The sequence below is a fragment of the Chlorocebus sabaeus genome, chromosome 12 (genome assembly GCF_047675955.1).
Source record: "Chlorocebus sabaeus isolate Y175 chromosome 12, mChlSab1.0.hap1, whole genome shotgun sequence".
Lineage (NCBI taxonomy): Eukaryota > Metazoa > Chordata > Mammalia > Primates > Cercopithecidae > Chlorocebus > Chlorocebus sabaeus.
In genome coordinates, this window is record NC_132915.1 from 106,307,120 (window position 1) to 106,329,380 (window position 22,261).

General features: G+C 43.8%; 1 protein-coding gene across 2 annotated transcripts in view; it reads left to right on the forward strand.

The window, feature by feature from the left end:
* Positions 1 to 22,261, forward strand: part of ABL1 (ABL proto-oncogene 1, non-receptor tyrosine kinase) — a 178,930-nt gene that overhangs the window by 107,916 nt on the left and 48,753 nt on the right. Inside the window, exon 1 of one of the 2 annotated variants that reach the window (XM_008005917.3) lies at positions 17,101 to 17,382. The exons of the other annotated variant lie outside the window; for it this stretch is intronic. Within the exon in view, the coding sequence (XP_008004108.1) occupies positions 17,304 to 17,382 (79 nt within the window). The 5' untranslated portion in view covers positions 17,101 to 17,303. Of the gene's footprint in view, positions 1 to 17,100; positions 17,383 to 22,261 lie in introns of those variants that run through there. 2 annotated transcript variants of the gene reach the window in all.

A 22,261-nucleotide genomic window follows, 5' to 3' on the forward strand; every position in this document is an offset into this window, starting at 1 on the left:
GTCTTCGTTCTGTGACTTGTCTCCATTCTCTTAACAGTATCTTTAGAACAGCAGAAGTTTTTGATTTTGATGAAATTCAGTTTATCAGGCCAGGCTGGGTGGCTCACGCCTATAATCCCAGCACTTTGAGAGGCCGAAGAGGGTGGAACACTTGAGGCCAGGAGTTTGAGACCAGCTAGGCCAAACATGGCACAACCTTGTCTCTACTAAAAATATAAAAATTAGCCAGGTGTGGTGGTGCATACCTGTAGTCCCAGGTACTCGGGAGGCTGAGGCAGGAGAATCGCATGAACCTGGGAGGAAGAGGTTGCGGTAAGCCAAGATTGTACTGCTGCACTTCAGCCTGGGCAACAGATCAAAACTCCTGTTTCAAAAAAAAAAAAAAAAAAATTCAGCTTATCAGTGATTTCTCTTAAGGTTCATGCATTTCGTATTATAGCTAAGAAATCTTCACCTAACTCAAGTTTACAAAGATTCTTTTGTTTTCTTTCTAGAAATTTTATAAGTTTTAATTCAACTTTTAGGCTTATAATTCATTCCACATTAAATGCTGTATGTGGTGCCAGGTACTGCTTTAGAGTCATCATTTTGTATAGGGATTTCGAATGTTCTAGCACCATTTGTTCAACAGATAGCCTCTTTTCATTAAATTGCCCTTTCACCTTTGTGGAAGATCAGTTCAGCCTTATGTATGGGTCACATATGTTTTTAATTAATTTCTAAATTCTGAAAGGAAAATGATAAAGAGGAAGATTCTTTTACTGTATCTTCATTTCCCATTTCTCCCCCAAGAATGCTTTCCTAACACCTGCAGGCAGAATTAACCACTCTGGGCTCCTGTAGCTATTGTGCATATATTCATGATTGAGTTTTTCTGGCCTTGCAATTATTTCAGTGTCTGATTCTCACTCTCCCCCAGCCTCTTTTTCAAGACTGTGCATCCTTGGAGGTCAGAAATTGTCTCATCCGGCCAGGCGTGGTGGCTCATGCCTCTAATCCCAGCACTTTGGGAGGCCGAGGCAGGTGGATCACGAGGTCAGGAGTTCGAGACCAGCCTGGCCAACATAGTGAAACCCTGTCTCTACTAAAAATACAAAAATTAGCCAAGCGTGGTGGCATACACCTGTAGTCCCAGCTACTTGGGAGGCTGAGGCAGGAGAATCGCTTGAACCCGGGAAGCGGGGAGGTTGCAGTGAGCCGAGATCACGCCACTGCACACCAGCCTGGGTGACAGAGCGAGACTCCATCTCAAAAAAAAAAGAAATGTTCTCATCCTTTTTTGTCATCTTCATCACAGCTGGCTCTATAATGTTTGTTGAATGAAAGGGCCATTCCCAAATCTCTGATAAGTCAAGCATTTTTAGGAGAGCTAAACCAGCCAAATGAGACCAGGAAGTAAAGAAAAATACCTTTTTTTTTTTTTTTTTTTTTTTTTTTTGAGACAGGGTCTCACTCTGTTGCCTAGGCTGGAGTGCAGAGGTATGACCTCAGCTCACTGCAACCTCCACCTCCCAGGTTCAAGCAATTCTACTGCCTCAGCCTCCCGAATAGCTGGGACTTCAGGCACATGCCACCATGCCCGGCTACTCTTTTTTTTGTATTTTTAGTAGAGATGGGGTTTCACCATGCTGGCCAGGCTGGTCTCGAACTCCTGACCTTGTGATCTGCCTGCCTCAGCCTTCCAAAGTGCTGGGATTACAGGCATGAGCCACCGCGCCCAGCCGAAAATTCCTGGTATTGGACGTGTTATATGAGGTGTTTTGGTCATTGGTGGGCTCTCAGCTTCAGAAGACACCTGGCTTCTCTATACCCTATCTTTGGTGACTTCTGCTTGTTGGACTTCAGTCACTGCAGTTCACAAGTTTCAGACTCATGAAATATTTATTGTTAATTCCAACATTTAATTGATTGCTTCTCTTTTTCAGCACTTTGGAAACATGTTTACTACCTAGAAATTTTCCTACAGTAGATTTTTAATTCTTAACATTTTGATCTTAACCAATTTACCATGATACTTGGTTTCCATGAGAGATTTAACATTTGGAGCTGTACTGCCCATAAGATGCATGTGGGGTCATGGTATGTATTTGGGAACTCTACAAATGGCAGCCCTTCATGCCTTTGCCAAGGCTGCAGGTTGGAAAGCTGCCATTACTTGTGAGGGCGTCCAAGTGCTTCCTGTGAATGGTAGATGTTTTTCTGTGCCTCACTGTCTTCACTGTGCTGGATTGCTGGCTCTCCCAGATGTCTTTATGTGAGTCAACCTGTATTCCATCTCCTTACTCCCACCCAGTCTTGATCATCTCATTTGTGTATATACAACCTTCCCCTCACACACACTTCTTTGCAGAAGTTTCGTTGCACTGGGCGTTGGGAGGAGAGGCATCAGAGCTGGGTGGAATTGTTTCAGGCTGACTCTCCAGACGTGGCTCTCATTAGAAGCATCAGCAAAGAAGCTGAAAACCAGCAACACATACAGCACAGTCTTTCTGTGTTCGCAGCTTGGAACTGAGCAGCCCTCACTGGGTGCATTACTAATTCTTTGTCTCGTCATTTGTATGACATCCAGTTAGAAAAAGGTGTTAAAATCATGTAACATATTGCTTTTTCCCCTTTTTTATTAGCAGTTCTACTGAAGTATAATTTATATGCCATAAAATTTACCATTTTAACGTTCAATTCAATGATTTCTACGAAATTTAGAGTGTGCATCATAACCACAATCCAGTTTTATTTTTATTTATTTATTTTTCTGAGACAGAGTCTCACTCTGTCACTCAGGCTGGAGTCCAGTGGCACAATCTTGGCTCACTGCAGCCTCCGCCTCCCGGTTCGAGCAATTCTCCTGCCTCAGCCTCCCGAGTAGCTGGGATTACAGGCGTGTGCCACCATGCCCAGCTAATTTTTTTGTATTTTTAGTAGAGATGGGGTTTCACCATGTTAGCCAGAATGGTCTCAATCTCCTGACCTCATGATCCGCCAGCCTTAGCCTCCCAAAGTGCTGGGATTACAGGTGTGAGCCACCACGCCTGGCCCCACAATCCAGTTTTAGAACATTTCCAGCATCCCCAAAAGATCCCTTTTGTCCCTTTGCAGTAGTCCCGCTCCCACCTCCAGCCCCAGGCAACCACTCATTTGCTTTTCTATAGATTTGTCCTTCCTGTATGTTTCATGTAAATGAAGTTTTATACAATATATGACCTTTTGTGACTTTTTTCTCAGCATGTTTTTGAGGTTTATCTGATTATAGCATGTCTCAGTACTTTGTTCCTTTTTATCGCTGAGTATTATTCCATTGTTTGGATATATTCACTGTTCATTCACTAGTTGGTAAACATTTGGATTGTTTCCAATTTTGGCCGTCATGAACAATGTTACTATAATATATCCATGTATAAGTCTTTGTGTGGATATACATTTTCATTTCTCTAGGGTAGATTTTTAGAAGTATAATTGCTGAGTCTTTTCTTTTTTTTGAGGCAGAGTTTTGCTCTTGTTGCCTGGGCTGGGGTGCAGTGGTGCCATCTCGGCTCACTGCAGCTTCCACCTCCCAGGTTCAAGGAATTCTCCTGCCTCGGCCTCCCAAGTAGCTGGGATTACAGGCATGCGCCACCACGCCCGGCTAATTTTTTTTTTTTTTTTTTTTTTTTTTTTTTTGAGACAGAGCCTTGGTCTGTCACCCAGGCTGGAGTGCAGTGGTGTGATCTCAGCTCACTGCAAGCTCCGCCTCCCTGGTACACGCCATTCTCCCACCTCAGCCTCCCGAGTAGCTGGGACTACAGGCGCCCGCCACCACCCCCGGCTAATTTTGTTTTTGTATTTTTAGTAGAGACGGGGTTTTACCATGTTAGCCAGGATGGTCTCGATCTCCTGACGTTGTGATCTGCCCGCCTCGGCCTCCCAAAGTGCTGGGATTACAAACGTGAGCCACCATGACTGGCAAATTTTGTATTTTTAGTAGAGACGAGGTTTCACCATGTTAGTCAGGCTGGTCTCAAACTCCTGACCTCAGGTGATCCACCCACCTTGGCCTCCCAAAGTGCTGGGATTATAGGCGTGAGCCACCACGTCTGGACGAATTGCTGTCTTATAGTAAGTTTATGTTTAAGTTTTTAAGAAACTGCCAAACTATTTCCTAAAGTGACTGTACCATTTTACATTCCCACCAGCAATGTGTGATTGTTCCATTTCTCCACATCCTTGCCAATAGTTGGTTTTGTCTGCCCATCTACCCCAACCCCTGCTTTTTTTTTTTTTTAAAGACAGAGTCTTGCTATGTTGATCAGGCTGGCCTCAAACTCCTGGGCTCAAGTGATCCTCCCACGTCAGCCTCCCTAGTAGCTGGGACTGTAGGCATGCACCAGTGTGCCAGGGGTTGTCTTTTGATTATAGCTATTGGAATGGGTGTGAAGCAGCATCTCATTGTGATTTTAGTTTCCATTTCTTGAATGACTAATGATGCCGAACATCTTTTTCTGTGCTTAGTAGCCATTTGTATTTCATATTTGGTGGCCTGACAATTCAAATCTTTTGCCTGTTTTTTTTGTTTTTTTTTTTTATTAAGTTTGTGCACTGTCTTTTTATTGAGTGGTAAGAGTTCTCTGTAGTGTGGGTACAAGTTGTTGTTTTTTTTTTTTTTTTTTTTTGAGACGGAGTCTCGCTCTGTTGCCTAAGGTGAGTACAGTAGCACGATCTCAGCTCACTACAACCTCCGCTTCCTGGGTTCAAGCGATTCTTCTGCCTCAGCCTCCCAAGTAGCTGGGACTACAGGCGTGCGCCACCACGTCCAGCTAATTTTTGTGTTTTTGGTAGAGACAGGATTTCACCATCTTGGCCAGACAGGTCTTGAATTCCTGACCTTGTGATCCACCCACCTCGGCCTCCCAAAGTGCTGGGATTACAGGCGTGAGCCACAGCGCCTGGCCTTCCAAGTTCTTTATCAGGTACATGATAGCACATGTAGCTTTTTATTTTTTTTTTTTGAGACGGAGTCTCACTCTGTCCCCCAGGCTGGAGTGCAGTGGCGCGATCTCGGCTCACTGCAAGCTCCGCCTTCCGGGATCATGTCATTCTCCTGCCTCAGCCTCCTGAGTAGCTGGGACTACAGGCGCCCGCCACCGCGCCCAGCTAATTTTTTTTGTATTTTTAGTAGAGACGAGGTTTCACCGTGGTCTCGATCTCCTGACCTTGTGATCCACCCGCCTCGGCCTCCCAAAGTGCTGGGATTACAGGCGTGAGCCACCGCGCCCGGCCCAGCTTTTTATCTTCCTTACACCAGTGCGAGTTTATAGAAAGGAAAAGGGACAGTTAATAGTAATCATAATAATGTTTAATATTGGAATGTTTTTTAGGAGCTGGACACTGGGCTGCGTGTTTCACAGGGATGATTTGGGTCACTTTTTAATTTTCTAAAGGTTATAGGACTGTTTCAAACACCTTCCTTTCTATTAACAGTTTTCAATGGAGAAAGAAAACAAAAGATTGATTTGGGGAATTCTTAGGTTAATGCGAGTTAGAACTCAGCTTTTAACATTATTACCATAAGGACTAAATGGCTGTCACAGACCCAAAATAGGAGCGATTCAAACAAGCAAGATACTTCTCTCTGTAACAGGCTGACAGTCAGAGTCCTGGAGGGGCACGATGACTCCTCTAGGTCAGACACCTCCTGTCCCTTACTCTGTAAGGCACAGCTTCTACCTCAGGATCCAAAATGCCCACGCCAGCTGCCGTGGCCTGTCGCAGGCAGTGGACACCAGAAAGAGGAAAGTGGACACCAGAAAGAGGAAAGGGCCTGCGTGCCTATTGCTTTGAAGAACCTGACCCAGAAGTCTTTCACAGCACTTTTGCCCACATACCATCACTTAGTCATGTGGCAGTGCCTGGCCACAAGAGAGTCTGGGAAATGAAGTCTTTATTCTGGGGTGGTGTGTCCCATCTACAACTGAGGGGTTAAGGCCTAAAACTTAGGGGTTGAAGACAAGAGAAAAAACAGATGTCAAGAGCCAGTGTTGGGCTTCCAGGGTCCTGTATGGGATTCCTGTTCATTTTCATCAAAGAAAGTCTAGTTGATATGCAGTTGTTGGCCTAAGTGTTATTGAGGAGTTAATTTTACTGTTGAATTACACCAGAACATTTGTCATATGAAATAACTGTAAATATGACTGATTATTGCCTAGCGTATTATAGTTCTCTCCAGAGACACAGGAGCCAATAGAGTCTGTCTATCGGAATAGATATCCTAAATGTGTATCTTTTGAAGAGATTGATCATGAGGTATTGGCTCCTGAGATGATGGAGCCTGAGAAGTCCCACAGTCTGCTCTCTGCCAGATGGAGACCCGGGAAAGCTGCTGGTGTAGTCTGAAGGCCTGAGAGCTGAGGGCCAGTGATGTGGATTCCAGTCTGAGTCTGAAGGTCTGAGAACCCGGAAGGCTGAGGGAAGGAGAAGATCCATGTCCCAGGTCAAGCAGTCAGGCAGAGGGAGGGTAAATCCAACCTACCTTTTTCTGTCTTTTTGTTCTTTTTTTTTTTTTCTTTTCTTTTTTTGAGACGGAGTCTCACTCTGTCACCTACGCTGGAGTGCAGTGGCATGATCTCGGCTCATTGCAAGCTCCGCCTGCCGGGTTCACGCCATTCTCCTGCCTCAGCCTCCGGAGGAGCTGGGACTACAGGCGCCCGCCACCACGCCCGGCTAATTTTTTCTATTTTTGGTAGAGACTGGGTTTCACTGTGTTAGCCAGGATGGTCTCGATCTCCTGACCTCATGATCTGCCTGCCTCGGCCTCCCAAAGTGCTGGGATTACTCTGTCTTTTTGTTCTAATCAGGCCCTCCCAGCCAAAGTGGGGAGGGCCATCTGCTTAGGCAGTTCACCAATTCAAATGCTAATCTCTTCTAGAAACACCCTCACAGACACACCTGGAAATAATGTTTAATATCTGGGCATCCTGGGGGCCTAGTCAAGCTGACCCACATACGGTTCACCACCACACTTGGGGAATATGAAAGTAACTTAGACATTAAATTTGATTTTGGTGTTGCTGTAAAGAATATAGATCTCATGCACCAGCTCGTAGGAGAGGTGGCAAACAAAGAGGACAGCTTTTACCAGGTTGCCTTTGAAAGCAAAACTCTGCTTTGCTGTTTTGTTTTCAAGTGGCTGCATGGCCACTGAGCTAGCCCTTTCCTGCCATCACCACAGTGCCACTTAGTGAACACTTTCTCCAAGGTTAACTGTAGCTGCTCTTGTTCAGTTAATATGTAGTTCTGGATTAATATGCCACATCTGTCACTTAAAGGAAGAAAAAGAGCAGTTCCGTTTAGAGATCCCATTGCTCTTCTAAGGACAGCAGTCATTTCTAACAAGTAGAGGGAAGAAATCTTCTGGTTCCATTTGTCCTTTGTGTGTGTTGAAAACCTTGACAACAAAACAAATTGGTACTGAATGGTTTGAAGAAATAAACATTAACTCCCCTTTAGTATTTCATTTCTAGGGTTTCAAGCCTTGGTAACAATTACCAAGAACTTTGCTTTCGTGGGGTACAGCTCTAGGCTGCTGACAGGATATTCATACCGGAGGAGCCTATACTTTTATAGCCAGTTCCAACTGCCCCAGAGATATCTTGGATAAACACTGGCTCCTCCACTGCCTCCTAATCCCTGCTGGGTTTTACACTGTGGGGAGGTTTAGACAACTTGTTTTCTTTCCCTTTTAGCCCTTCTCTCTACACTCGCCTCCAGCTGCCTTCTTCCCCCACCCCCAAATGTAATGTGATCTCCTAGGCCTGCTCTGCTGCTTTCGCAGATTCTTTTAGTCTTAGAGAAAGAGAGGAAAATATTAACCATTGGTTTACCAATTCAAAGTTAACAACACTTTAAACAAAAGGAGCTTGCCAATAACCAGGCTTGGGCTTTTTCTTTTATCAGTTCCTCCTGCTTGGCTGAGTTTACCTCATTATAAATCTTATCACACAGATAATAATTTGAAGGGTTTAGGGTTTTTACAGCATTGCTATTTTCGATTGCAACAAAGCTGTAACATTGCTATTTTCCATTTATTTGTTTTATAGATACCTTAATCTCTCTTCAATATTCAGATTAAAAACAAGACGTACAGTGATTTAAAATAAAATTATTTGGTATTTATTTAAAAAGTTAAGGTAAAGGGACAGAGACATTTCATGAAACCATGGCAAAATCTCTTTAAGTTGAATTCAAGCCCTTAGAGTTTAATAAGAATATCCCAAACAATTTTTGCTTAATAATATTTCTGTTTATCATTGAACCTTAAGGTACAGTGTTGTAACTGGATTTAAGAATTTAGAGTTTTGTTGTTTCTTCACCACCAGCGAAATGAAGATTTAAAACCTATAGTTTGCAACAAATTTTAGTTTTTCAGCCTAGTGTCCTAAAGCTTGTCTGTCATGGGTACCTAGTAAGTGTCATGCAATGAGAAAGGGATCTAACAAGAGAGTTTGAAGATTGGGGTTTTCCTTGCCCTGCCACTAACTTGCTATGTGACCTAGTGCAAGTTATATAACCTATCTGTGTCACAGTTGTCTGAACTGCAATACGGGGAAAATAAATTCTTAAAATGACAATAAAAAGATTTCTTTTATTTATTTATTTTTTGGAAACAGAGTCGGCGCAATCTCGGCTCACTGCAACCTCCACCTCCTGGGTTCAGGCAATTCTCCTGCCTGAGCTTCCTGAGTAGCTGGGATTACAGGCACACGCCACCACGCCCAGCAAATTTTTGTATATTTGTAGAGATGGGGTTTCGCCACGTTGGCCAGGCTGTGCTCAAACGATCTAGCCGCATGAACCTCCCAAAGTGCTGGGATTACAGGCATGAGCCACCACGCCTGGCCAAAATATATATATGTATATTTTAAGTGACGATGTGTAAGGACTAAAGGAGCCCAAAGGAGACAGTAGGGGATAAGAAAGGCAAAGAGAGGGGTAATAGATTTAGCAGAACCAAGGATGCCAAAACCTAACCTCTTCTGAGAGAGACCCTGATTAAGAGTGACCTGGTTTGCCTGTAAGAATCTGGGGAAAGGTCAGAAATTAGAGACATTAGTGCCACAGAAAGCAGGGGGTGAGGCCTGAAGCTGAAATCAAGGGGATCAATTGAAAGCCTGTAAAAAGAGGGTTTAGATTTTTCAAACCCCTGTCCAATCCCATATAGTCAGATGACCACCTCTCCTTCCCACCTACAGGAGACCAGAGGCATTGTGTTGAGAAATGCCCTGTAGAGGCTCTGGACTCAGGAGCCTGACCCCCAGCATGGGTCCAGGTAGGCCATTGGCTGAAAAATAGTTGAGTGGGCAAAGAGCAGAGTTTTAAAAAGTCTGCATACTGAATTCCCAGCCCTCTTCTAATACCTGCTAGCCAGAGGCCTAATACAGAAGAGATTGAAATATTACTTTCTAGGGGGAAAAAGTTGAATGACCCTAGAGAAAAGCCCTGTAGATACCAACATTTAGGGATTCTCTTGAAAAAGGGAGTTCACCATCTCCTTTCACTGAAGCCTTCTAGTGGCCGTGCCCGTTCCACGCATACACAACTAACAGTCATCTTTTTAGTTGTTCATTCATAGAGAGTGAATGGCCAGCCAAATTTCTCTAGGCATTAGAGGAAAATCTCTAACCTGATATTAATAGATAAAGGGTAAAACAAATAGCAGAAAGTAGGAACTTGGTAGAAATAAAGACAATGCAGGCAACAGAAGAAGAGTGCAAAAGAACAATTCAGGCTGGGTGCCGTGACTCACGCCTCTAATCCCAACGCTTTGGGAGGCCAAGATAGGCAGATCACCTGCAGTCAGGAGTTTGAGACCAGCCTAGCCAACATGGAGAAGCCCCATCTCCACTAAAAATAGAAAAATTAACCGAGCGTGGGGGCAGGCATCTGTAATACCAGCTATTGGGAGGCTGAGGAAGGAGAATTGCCTGAACCTGGGAGATGCAGGTTGTAGTGATCTGAGATTGAGCCATTGCACTCCAGCCTGGGTGACAGAGTGAGACTCTGTCTCAAAAATAGTAAATAAATAAATAAAGCTATACATTTCCCACAAAACACTGCTTTAAAAAAAAGAACTACTCTTTGCTGTCCTTGGAGAGAGAGATTGCAAATGTCAGAAAACAGGATGCTTTTAAAAACAATAACAATCAGAATAAGAATGAATTATTTTTCTTTTATTTCTTTTTTTCTTTTTTCTTTTTTTCTTTTTTGAGACATGGTCTCTCTTTGTCACCCAGGCTGGAGTGCAGTGGCAAGATCACAGCTCATTGCATTCCCAACCTGCCTCAGCCCCCTGAACAACTGGGAGTACAGGCACGCACCACCACACCTGGCTAATTTTTTAATTTTTTGTAGAGAGATGGGGTCTCACTATGTTGCCCAGGCTGGTCTTGAACTCCTGGGCTCAAGGGATCCTCTTGCCTCAGCGTCCCAAAGGGCTGGGATTACAGGTGTGAGCCACCATGCCCAGCAAGAATGAATTGTTTAATATTAAAAACATTATAGCCCAAATTTAAAATCCAACAGAAGATATGGAAAATTGTCTCAGAATGTATTGGGTTGGTACAAAAGTAATTGGGGCTTTTGCCATTTTAATGACAAAAACCGTGACTACTTTTGCACCAACCTAACAGAACATAAAGACAAAGACATGGACTATTGGGAGAACTGTAAGAGAGAACAGGTAAGAAAATTAGAAACTCTCGGGAGGCTGAGACAGGAGAATCGCTTGAACCCAGGAGGCAGAAGTTGTAGTGAGCTGAGACCACGCCATTGCACTCCAGCCTGGGCAACAAGAGTGAAACTCTGTTTCAAAAAAAAAAAGAAAAAAAGAAAAAGAAAAGAAAATTAGAAACTCAATCCCAGGGCTTTAATATCCTTTTTGTAGGAATTCCAGAATGAAAACTGAAAAAAATAATGATAACAACAAAGAAACAAATGGAGGAGAAGTTGGGAGACATTAAATGTAAGGAAAAATTTCAGAGTTTGGTGAAGTGAGTATTTTCCAAAACTGAATGACATAAATCTCTGAATTTATGAGTGCCCAGAATAATATATGAAAGAGACTCACTCCAAGCCGTATCATTGTGAAAGTTCAGAACACCAAGAATATTAGAAGATCCTAAAAGTTTCCAAAGAGAAAAAAAGCAAGTCATTTTCAGGAACCAGAATGGGACTGCATCTCTAAACAATACTTACTGGAAACTAGAGTAGATAAATGCCTTCAAAATTCATTTGGGAAAATTATTTTCAACCTGAAATTCTATACCCAGACAAACTGTCAGGGTAGAAGAAAGGTATTTTTTTAGACATGCACCCTCCCGCCCCACTTCTGTGAAGCTACTGGATGATAAATTCCAGCAAAATGAAGAAGTTAAGTCAATAAGTAGAACTGAGAATATTTGAAATGTTTTAGTGATTGGAAAAAATATCACTAGATGTTTGACAGATCTTTGAAGTATTTGAGGGACAATGGTAATAGGTATATAGAAGACTGGTTAAATGAAAACAAGGCAATATCTCTAGGATAAACAAAATTGTATAATAAAGGAAACATTCATAGTATATTATTGGCTAAACAGTGAACAATATTTACATCATCCTAGTAATGTAAACACTGACTATTGATTTATCCCCCAAATTGTGATTTTATTGTTTTGGGGGGTTATGGATGGTGATAGTATAATACTGCTGTCATAAGTTAATAGATAATGGATAAATCTAATGAATTCAGAAAGAGCAAGTGATGTTATTAGCTAAAATCTGAAGGAGGCTGTCTCTGGGAAAACAGGCAGGGGAATGGGATTGCTGTTCTTTATTACCAGATTTTTACAAGACTATTTTTAGCCTTTTTGTAAGACTTTTAGTACTGTTTGAGTTTTAACCATGTTATGTATATTACTTTGATTAAAAAGAAAAATTAATTTTAAAAAACGAGCATACTAATAATTCTCTCCTTCTAGAGAAAAATGTTTCACAGTTAGGTTTAGACTTGTTAATTATAAAAATATAGTAAAGTCTTACTGTAATGAGATTTTCTAGAAAGCGGATTTACTCTAAGGCAGTTCAGATTTGCTCCCCAGCTGAGAATTATAGCCTGGAAATACCAAGAGGACGAACAGAAAAATCATTGTCATTTGAAGGACAGTCATCGGTGCAGCCTGTGCACGAAATCTTGGGTCTGAATTAGGCCCCCATTCAAGATGCGGGAGTGTGGGGTTTGTGTTTTGCTGAAGCTGTGGTTGCAAACCTTTGCTTTAGGATGAAAGGTGGGGCTCTCTGTTACGTTTGAACCTTAGTTGCTACTCCTACCTCATAGCTAGTGTTTCTTTCTCATCATAGAATAAATTGATTTCCTTGTCTCTTGGAAAACCTCCAGACTGCTTTCTGGAATCATTTTCATATAGCATGTTTGTTAATTTGAGCTCTTGCCTGAGTCCCAGTAAGATGTAGGCAGGAACATAGACCTGATACAGGAAGAATCCTCTTTTGGAAATAACAATAGCTACTGATTATCAAGCACCTTCTGTGTTTTGGGCACTCTCCATACATGATTCCTAATCTTCATAATAACCCTGTGAGATAACTGCTCTTATGACCGCCTCCCATTTTTCAGATAAGAAAATCGAGGCTCTGAGAGGTGAAGTCATTGCCCATGGCCCCACAGTGAGTGGCAGATCTGAGACTCAGCACTAGCCTTTGTCACACATAACTCGTGACCAGCAGGTAGTGCTACCCGATTGAAAAAATGTGAGACTTAAAGGGGTGCACGTGTCCCTATACAGTGGCAAAAACTGGTATGACGGAAATGATTTTTTAAGCTATCTTATCCTTTAGTTGGACATACACTAGACCCACAGAGCTAGAGGACCTACCTGGCAGGCTCTCACTGGACAGTGTTTGCTGAATCAGAGAAAGTGGGCTTTGTTGGCATTTGCATGGGAAATAGTGTGCACATACCTCAAGATCTTTGCTGTTCTCCCCCTAAAGCTACTAGCTGTGCTGGAAACAGTGAAGGCGTCATCCAGACCTGGGGTCATCTGGTCCTGGGGTCCCAAGCCAGGCCTCCTGTCAGGTTCATCTGTCTCTGTTCCACCTGTACTCACACCCAGTCCTGCTGCTGAGAGATGGAGCATCCACATCCTGAATCCTGCCTCCTTCCCTTGACCCACTTCTCTGGTGGGTGCCTGCCCAGCTTTTCAATAGGACTAAATTCCAAATTAAAAAAAAAAATTCAGTCTCTCTCCTCTAATCCTCCAAGAAGAGTCTTCTTTTGGTAACTTGTTCTAGAGGTATGCATATCTTAAATTCTGAAATTGCTTTCAAATGAATTCAATTTTAGAAATACCCATTCGTGTTTGTCCTACTCCCAGTGAAAATAAGCAACTCTTCCCTCTTCCAAAACAGCGGATTTCTTTTCTTTTTTTCTTTTTTTGAAACGGAGTCTTGCTCTGTTGCCCAGGCTGGAGTGCAGTGGCACAGTGTCGGCACACTGCAACCTCCACAGGTTCAAGTGATTCTCCTGCCTCAGCCTCTCGAGTAGCTGGGATTACAGGTGTGCACCACTATGCCTGGCTAATCTTTGTATTTTTAGTAGAGACGGAATTTCCCCATATTGGCCAGGCTGGTCTTGAACTCCTGACCTCAGGTGATCCACCCACCTCGGCCTCCCAAAATACTGGGATTACAGGCATGAGCTACCGCTCCCGGCCCCCAAACAGTGGATTTCCATCTTACATATGCGTGCAGATCAACTTCAGATCCAGCCCACTGCACATATCCTGATTCTAGACTAGAAACCAAGACTGCATTTTAAGCAAGCCCCACATTATTCAAAATAGATTGTCCATGGATTATACTTTTAGAAACATTGTTCAGATCCCTTTAATGTAATTGGGGATTTTATCCTTTCCTTCTTAATATTCTTTTTTTTTTTTTTTGAGATGGAGTCTTGCTCTGTCGCCCAGGCTGGAGTGTGTTGGCGCGATGTCTGCTCACTGCAACTTCCGCCTCCCAGGTTCAAGCAATTCTCTGCCTCAGCCTCCCGATTAGCTGGGATTACAGGTGCCCGCCACCACGCCCAGCTAATATTTTTGTACTTTTAGTAGAGATGGGGTTTCACCGTCTCAAAAAAAAAAAAAAAAAAATTCTTAAATAGCTCTAGTTCCCTGAATTACTTTCTCCTAAGACATGTTTTCCCAACAGTTAATGTTATTTATTTCATCTTCTGATCTTACTTATATTATCCACCTCTCACTTAAATTGGAAATTTTCTGCCATTTTACAAAGTTCAAGACCTTCCTCCTCTACTATCTCCTGGCTGTGTAAACTTGGACAGAATACTTCTCCCTCTCCCTCCAGTCAGTTCTTACCTGTGAAATGGAATTAAACTATACAAAATCATTAGGTTGCTGTGAGGCTTAAGAGTTCTGGCACATATTACATGTATATTAAAAGTGTATTTCTTCCCAAACTAATGCAACATAGCAAACAAGTTAGTTCACAGTCTTTAATTTCTTTCCTTTCCCTTTCTTTCTTTTTAAAAAGTCTTTTTAGCTCATGGCTTTTAGGTCTTAGGCTGATGAGAAGGAATCCGTCTTGGGATGTTCTTTTGGTAAGAAGATTGAAGCTCTCCTTTATTTGCTTATAACAGAATGCTCTTCATATCTGGCAAGTGAGTTTCAAAAGCATCAAAACTTGGATCTGGAAAGAATAGGCCAGGTTTGATACGGTAGTGTAGAGTTTGGCAGTTTTTTCGGTGTTCATTGCCACTAATTTAGTGTTTTGTTAGATCTGTTGATGTATGGTTTTATAACTAAAAAAGATTTGGATACAGTTTATAAGCATTATTCATTTTAAGAGGATAAGATCATTTTAGACTCAGGAGCAGAATATTAGTAACAATAATTAGCTTTAAAAAATAAACTTATATACCAATATAAAGTACAGCACAAGGCAAGCAAGTATCTGGGCCTGTATTAACAGACGGTATTGAAGGATATGGCTAGAATTTCCAAAATGCCTAATAATGTGTAATTCTTGGCATTAAGCTGCCAATTTGAATATGGCCCTTTAATGTGAAATGCTATATAATGACAGACTTTTTTATTGTCTGAAACAAGGCCCCTGAACTTTCCAAAAGGGCAACAAAACAGACAGATACTGTATTTTTTCACTTGTTGGTATTGGTGGCATCTTTTTGAGTTATTTTTGGCATTACGTGTAGAGGTTGAAAGATTCAAGAAACACCAAACACGTTAGCAGTCACCACATGCAGGCTGTCCAGCAGAATAACAGCGCCTCCCAGATCATAGAAAGCATCCAGAGTCACTGCACCCATCCCCTGGGGACCCTGTCGTCCTGCATCTCCAGATGATGGGAGCTGCAGACTTCCCTGATGGTGCCCTCTTGGATGCTCATGAGGCCTGATCTGGTACCACGACTCTAGCAGTAGGTCCATTCAATTGCAGTAAAAATGCATGTTGTATGTTGATCAGAATTTGGCAGGACACACGTGAAAAGTTAATGACATCCTGGCCGAGAACCCCTGTGATATACACTAGTCACATCCAGTCCAGTTGGAGTTTTTATGTGCTGTTTTTGGCAGAGCTAAGTGAAGATCTTGTTACTTAGCCATTCCTGATGTACTCAAGATACTCAGGTTTTTGTCCTTACAGGATAGGCTAGAAAGTAGCCAGGGTCTCATAACCAAGGCTTTCTCTGAAACATATAATGACAATGCTAGTTATTTGACCAAAGATATCCAATGCTTTAATCCACTTGGAATTTATTCTTGGTGTGAAGGGGCAACATCATCCACTGGTCAGGAGCCTGATCCTTGGAGCCAGGCAGACCTGGGTTGAGTCCACCTTCGCCTGTTTCCAGCTGTGGGCAAGGTGTTTGACTTCTCTGAGCATCTGTGGGGTTTTTTTTGTTTGTTTGCTTGTTTTTTTAACCTGAAGAATTGGGATAATCTGTTTCCTCACAGGATAATTGCGCAGCTGCAGTAATGAAGGTAACATGGCACACAGGAAGAGCTCGGTACATGTCAGCTCTTACTCTTCGTGGCTAGAAGATGTGGACTAAACTTCCCCCTTTTGCAGTTTTGTGATTAACACCATTTATGCAATAAATAAATGAAATAAATTCCTTTTCCTGTCATGAGAGGAACTTACCTGATTTTACTGAATTATTTGGTGCCATTGGGTTCCTTACTGTTTCCCTCTGACCTAAATTTCTGGGTCTGTGCCAATAACACGATTGTGATTGCTGCTACTTTATAGCAATGTCTGTGGTCAGTCCAAACAAGAGTTTAAAAGAATTGAATGAAATGGATTTTATTAATGATTCCTCCCCACCCTCACCCCGTGGCACTCGGCCAAAGGAAGGGGAAAAGTTGTCTGTTAAAGAAAATGAATCAGAGAAGAGGCTCAGACCCTGCATCTGAAAATTCTCATTGTGGGGACTAAGGCTTCTCACTCTGAACTCACACCCGTCTGTTCGCAGCCTGACCTCACATCCTGGTCTGGGTGTGCGGCCTGACCGGAGTGTCGTGCGCCCGTGTGGTTGTCCTGTGGGTGCCAGCTCTGACTTCCTCCCCAGACACCCACTGCCTCAGCCTTAATCACAGGACGCGCGTTGAGTAGAAATGAGACCAGTTAGTATTGGTAACTGCAAAGGAATTTGCATTTTCACCAGCGTCCTCGGGTCAGAGGGTTTGCCTGGCACCGCGCACCGGGAAACTCGCCAAATGCGGTGCAGGTTGGGGACGCCCCAGGCCGCGGTGGAGTTGCGCGCGGCTTCTAAAGTGGAGTGGAGCAGGCCTGCATCCTCCCCGCCGGGGTTGGGACTTCGCTTCCAGGCGGAGAAAGACCTCCTCCGGCCGCGCGCGGCCTTCCCCCTGCGAGGATCGCCATTGGACGGGTTGGCTTTGGAAAGCGGCGGTGGCTTTGGGCCGGGCTCGGCCTCGGGAACGCCGGGGGCCCCAGGGTGTGGACGGGCGCGGCCAGGAGGGGGTTAAGGCGCAGGCGGCGGTGGGGCGGGGGCGGGCCTGGCGGGCGCCCTCTCCGGGCCCTTTGTTAACAGGCGCGTCCTGGAGAGGCGGAGACGCGGCCGCGGCCATGGGCGGGCGCGGGCGCGGGTGCGCGGGGCTGCGGTGAGGGCGGCCTGGCGGGGCCGGGAGCGCCCGGGGGGGCGCGCAGGCCGAGCCGGGCCTGAGCCGGGCCCGCAGACCGAGCCGGGAGAGGGGCTCTGGCCCCCGACGTCGCTGGCGCGGGAAAATGTTGGAGATCTGCCTGAAGCTGGTGGGCTGCAAATCCAAGAAGGGGCTGTCCTCGTCCTCCAGCTGTTATCTGGAAGGTAAGCCCGGGCCGCGCGGGTTGGGCTGAGTAGCCGCGCGCCCTCCCGCTGCTGCTGGGCCCTTCCTAGGCCTCGCCGCCCGCGCGCTCCCTCCTGCGCCCTCCCCAGGGCTTCTTTTTCTCCTTTCTCTTCTCCTTCCTTCTTCTCCTCCTCTCTTCTCCTCTCTTCTTCTCTTCTCTTCTTTTCTCTTCTCTGTCTCTGTCTGTCTCTCTGTTTCTCTCTGTCTCTCTTTCTCGCGATGGCCCCTAGGCACCGCCGGCGGAGCGTGGCCCCCAGCCCCGGCGCCAGCCCCGGGAGAGCCACGCCGGATGGTGACGGCGGCGTCCGGGGCCCCACACTGCGGGCTCCCCCGAAAAAGTTTGAGAAAGTGAACTCGACAGGCCTTAACATCCCTGGGATCCCACGTTATGGAATTTCCACCGTTAATTGGAACTGTGTGTTAAAAAGATCGACCCGTGTTTGTGAAAACATGCGATTTCCATTAAGCATCATGTACACAAGGAACACCACTCTACCATTTATGGATACAGAATTTCAAGTGATCTTTCCATCTCCCCCACCCCCATCTTATCTACAGACCACGAAGAGGTCTTAGGAATTCGCTGACTTTTCAGGGGAAGAGAGAGAGATCACAGCCCATTTAAGAAGGCGTTTCCAAGGAGTCCCCCAGAGTACTGGGGTGTCATGTTCGGTTCCTTAAGTGAAGCTCAGGGCCACGGGGGCTTCACTTTTGCGTTCTTTCTACCTACTCTCCTTCTTTAATTACATCTGTTTTATTTTATTTTTCCTTCCTGCTGTAGTCTTTAGTTTTCTAAATGGAAAAAAGTAAATTAAGGGTTATGGGTCTTCACTTTCGCTGCTTCTAGGTGGCTATGTAATTGATCTGATTTGAGACTGGTGCTCCCAGATCGTTGCCTTCAGCAGAAAGACTGTGCTTTAGAGATGGAGTGGCACTTGTTCTTCTCAGTTGTTTTCATTTAAGACTTAAAATATAAGAGTAGAAATGTGGTCGGGCGCGGTGGCTCACGCCTGTAATCCCAACACTTTGGGAGGCCGAGACGGGTGGATCATTTGAGGTCAGAATTTCGAGACCAACCTGGCCAACATGGTGAAACCCCATTTCTACTAAAAATACAAAAAATTAGCCAGGCTTGGTGGTACACGCCTGTAGTCTCAGCTACTCGGGAGGCTGAGGCAGGAGAATTGCTTGAACCCGGGAGGTGGAGGTTGCAGTGAGCCAAGATCGCGCCACTGCACTCCAGCCTGGGCGACAGAGCAAGACTCTGTCTCAGGAAATAAAAAAAAAAAAGAGTAGAAATGTGAAGCTCACTTTAGAGCAAGTAGAATTTCTGCTAGAATGCCATGGTTTTCTTTTTTAAAAAGCAGGAGAAATAAACAGAGGCCTCATTAATTTTATAACCTATTTTTCTTTCTTTCCTTAACCTCTGACTCTACCCTGAATGCCTGCTTGGCGTATGCAGCTCACACTAGTGATGTGGATGAAACGTGTTTGCCCTTCTTGCCACAGTTTGTGTACCTCACTTCTCTTTCTGGGATTCCAGGGGGCTGAATGGCCCAGAGAAGGCTCATCTAGGTGGAGTGGACTCACGGAGCCTAGCATTTGGAGGGTGGAGATGGTTTATTTGTCCCTAAAAGTTGACATCTGAGCAGTCCAAATCATCTTCGGTTAATACATCGCTTATTTTTTCCAAGTTGCTCAAAATTCTGAGCACATTCTCATTTACATCTGTAACGAGTTAGTGTTAGGCATCATCATCTCCACTTTGCAGATGGGTGCCTAAGGCGGGGATGAATGGACTTTTGTAACTGCAAAGCTGGAGCAAAGTTTAGGTCACGGCTTTGCCACGGCATTGTTTTGTTTTCCTGGGAGTAAACTGGAGATTTAGTATGGACCTGGCTGGTTTAATTATTGTTTTGGGGAAAAATCTAAAACATCTTATTCCAGCATGTCTTGAAATGAATTATAATGTTGACTCTCAGGTCTCAAAAAAAAAAAAAAAGTTCTAGTACAGCAGACTGCCTTGGGTTAAGCCTTCATCTAGGAAGGTGTCACTCTGGGAATTCTTTCTTACTGAGTTTTCTTCTTTTCGTTGTTATATTTAATTAGAGAAAGTAAATGGAATTATTTTGTAGTTGGTAGAATTTAACAAGCCTCAGTGATTGTCTCTTAAAGACTGAAAGTGCTATTTGTCTTTTGGGCGAAATAGTTCCTAACATCTGGATAAGTAATCCAGGCTTTCCACTTCCACTGACAGCCGAAATCAGCCAATCAGTGTCAGTCAGTCAGTGTTTATTGACGCCCACTCAGGGTCCCAGGCATCCCATGTCAGGGAGAGAATTGAATGAGATCAAGTTTTTCATCGTTCTATCAAAGAAGCTTCCACCATAAATGTAGTTTGATGGTGCGTGCTACCTGCTACTCAGCCTAGCTGTCAAAGCTACATTGGTAAACATAAAGATGGCTAACAATTATTAAATGCTTATTGTGTGCCAAATACTGTTTCATTACTCTATGTGATCTAATATACTTATCTTTCATGATAGCACTATGATTATTTCTATTTTATAGATGAGGAAACTGAGTCATCAAAAGGTTAGGTAACTTGTCTAGGGTCACAGAGCCAGTGAGTGGGGGTACTGGGATTTGAACTCATGCTGTCTGGCTCGGGAGAGCCCACTTTTAGCCACTGGATGCTCTACTGATTGTGACAATTTGTCTTTTTTGGAATTCACTGTGGTTTTTAAAATGGTATCTCCAGAAACTCCTCCAGTTAATCCCTGAAATATAAGGGTAGTCTCTCTCTCTCTTCTAGAAACCTGATCCTGGCAAAATGATTAGCTTTAGCAGTAGGATTAAATTTTTTAAAATGTATATAAAAATACCTGTATGTAAGAAATCCTAAAGGGTATTTAGTGATAAGTAATTCCCTCTCCTATTCAGTTTCCCCTCCTAGAGGAATCGCCCTGCAGTTTTATGTGTGCCCTTCTAGAAATACTGTGTACACATATAAGCATTTATAACATGTGAATTTTGCTCTCCAGCTTTTTGTGAAGATGCGTGTTTATAGCAGTATCTATTTACCAGGAGCACATTTAGCTTTGCAATCTTCGGTCGACTTTGAACACTGAATTATCTGATTATTTCTTTCCCCTGGAGACATCAAAGAAAACATGAACACTAGCCTTTTAATTCAGGGTTTTCTTTTCATTTTATTTTCATTTGTTCATGTGTTTGTATTTACATACATTGTGCATGAATATTGTACATGTATGTGACAGTTGTGTACTGTAGAATCAAACAGTATTGTCTGTGAGCTGCACTCTTCTTGAACTTTTCGTTGTTGTTGTTGTTGTTGTTGTCCTAGCAAAATAGGATCTTGCTCTGTCACCCAGGCTGGACTGCAGTGGCACAGTCACAGCTCACTGCAGCCTTGAGCTCCTGAGCTCGAGCAGCTCTCCTGCCTCAGCTCCCCAAGTAGCTGGGGCTGTAGGCACATGCTACCTGGTTAATTTAAATTTTTCTCTTTTTTTTTTGTAGAGACAGAGTCTCACTATTTTCACTAGTTTGCCCAGGCCAGGCCAGTGTTGAACTACTGGCCTCAAGTGATCCTCCCACCTTGGCCTCCCCAAAGTGCATCCCTACAGGCATGAGCCACTGCCCTCAGCCTGAACTTTCAAAAGTTATTTTAAGGGCCCACTTTTAAATGCTTCTTTTCAGCAGCTAACTTTCCAGCGGATGCTTCATGTGGTGCCAGCCCTACAGATTCGCTTTTAGAACTTGAGCTTTGGAGAAGATTATGCTTGCTTTCTGCTCTCTCCTGGGGTCATCAGATACTTCCCTTGTTCAGTAACAAAGGAAGTGAGACTCTTTCTGTTACCTAATAAAAGGCCAGTCCATCCATTTCATTTTGGGTGCTATTAACACTGCTGACCATTTACGATGTCACAGGCCCCGGCCTGAGCAACTCATGTACAGCCTCACTTCATGTTCACACCAGCGCTCTGAGGTTTCTAGAGAAGAGGAAAGGCCCCAGTTTAGGTGGCAGTACTTTTCAATTTGGAGGCAGGAGATGCCAGTTTTCCTCTGACCTCTCTGAGTTTCCATGTTTTTACCTCTAAGACAGAGAGACCATCCTCTGTTCAGCCACCTTAGAGGATTGTTTTGAGGGTCTATAAGGTGATTGAAGGAAAGCTCTGAAACCAGTAAGAGTTAAATGTATGTTTGTATTAATGTTGATACGAGATTCCTCTGAGGTGCTCTTTAGTCCGGGCAGGTTTATGGCTCCCACAGTGTTCCTAGGGTCCCATTCTTCTGCACAGGCAGGCAGTTCCTGAGCCAGCCAGCCTGGACCCAGATGCCATCTGTGCTCTTGGCTGGTCTTGCGCATTCACTGAGGTTCACTGTACCTTGGTGTTCCCATTTCTAAAATAAGGCCTGTAGTGATCCCTACCTCACTGAGTTGTTGAGAGACTTCATGTAAATTGTTTAGCAGAGAGCCTGGCACGGAACAAGAGCCTAGCAGAAAAGTAAGTTGTTGTTTTGAGCAAATATTTAGCAGCCTAAAATGGTGGCTTTACCAGTTTCTCTAATAGTTGAAGTGATGATAGAATTGAGCTGATTCCACCCATAGTTTTTCTTGTTAATGAAACAGTTTGTTTCTAAGTTTGTTTTGATGCATATAGTTAATACTTCCTGTCCTTGATTTTTGGCTGAAAAATTTCTTCTCTTCCTGTAACCCTCTGTTATTCCCATAGTGAATATTTTAAATGTGGAAGAGAAATTCCCATTGGCTCATGGTTGGCATTTTATTTCTCCCGTCCAGAGACAATATTTCCACAGCCTCAAACGTGAAAACTG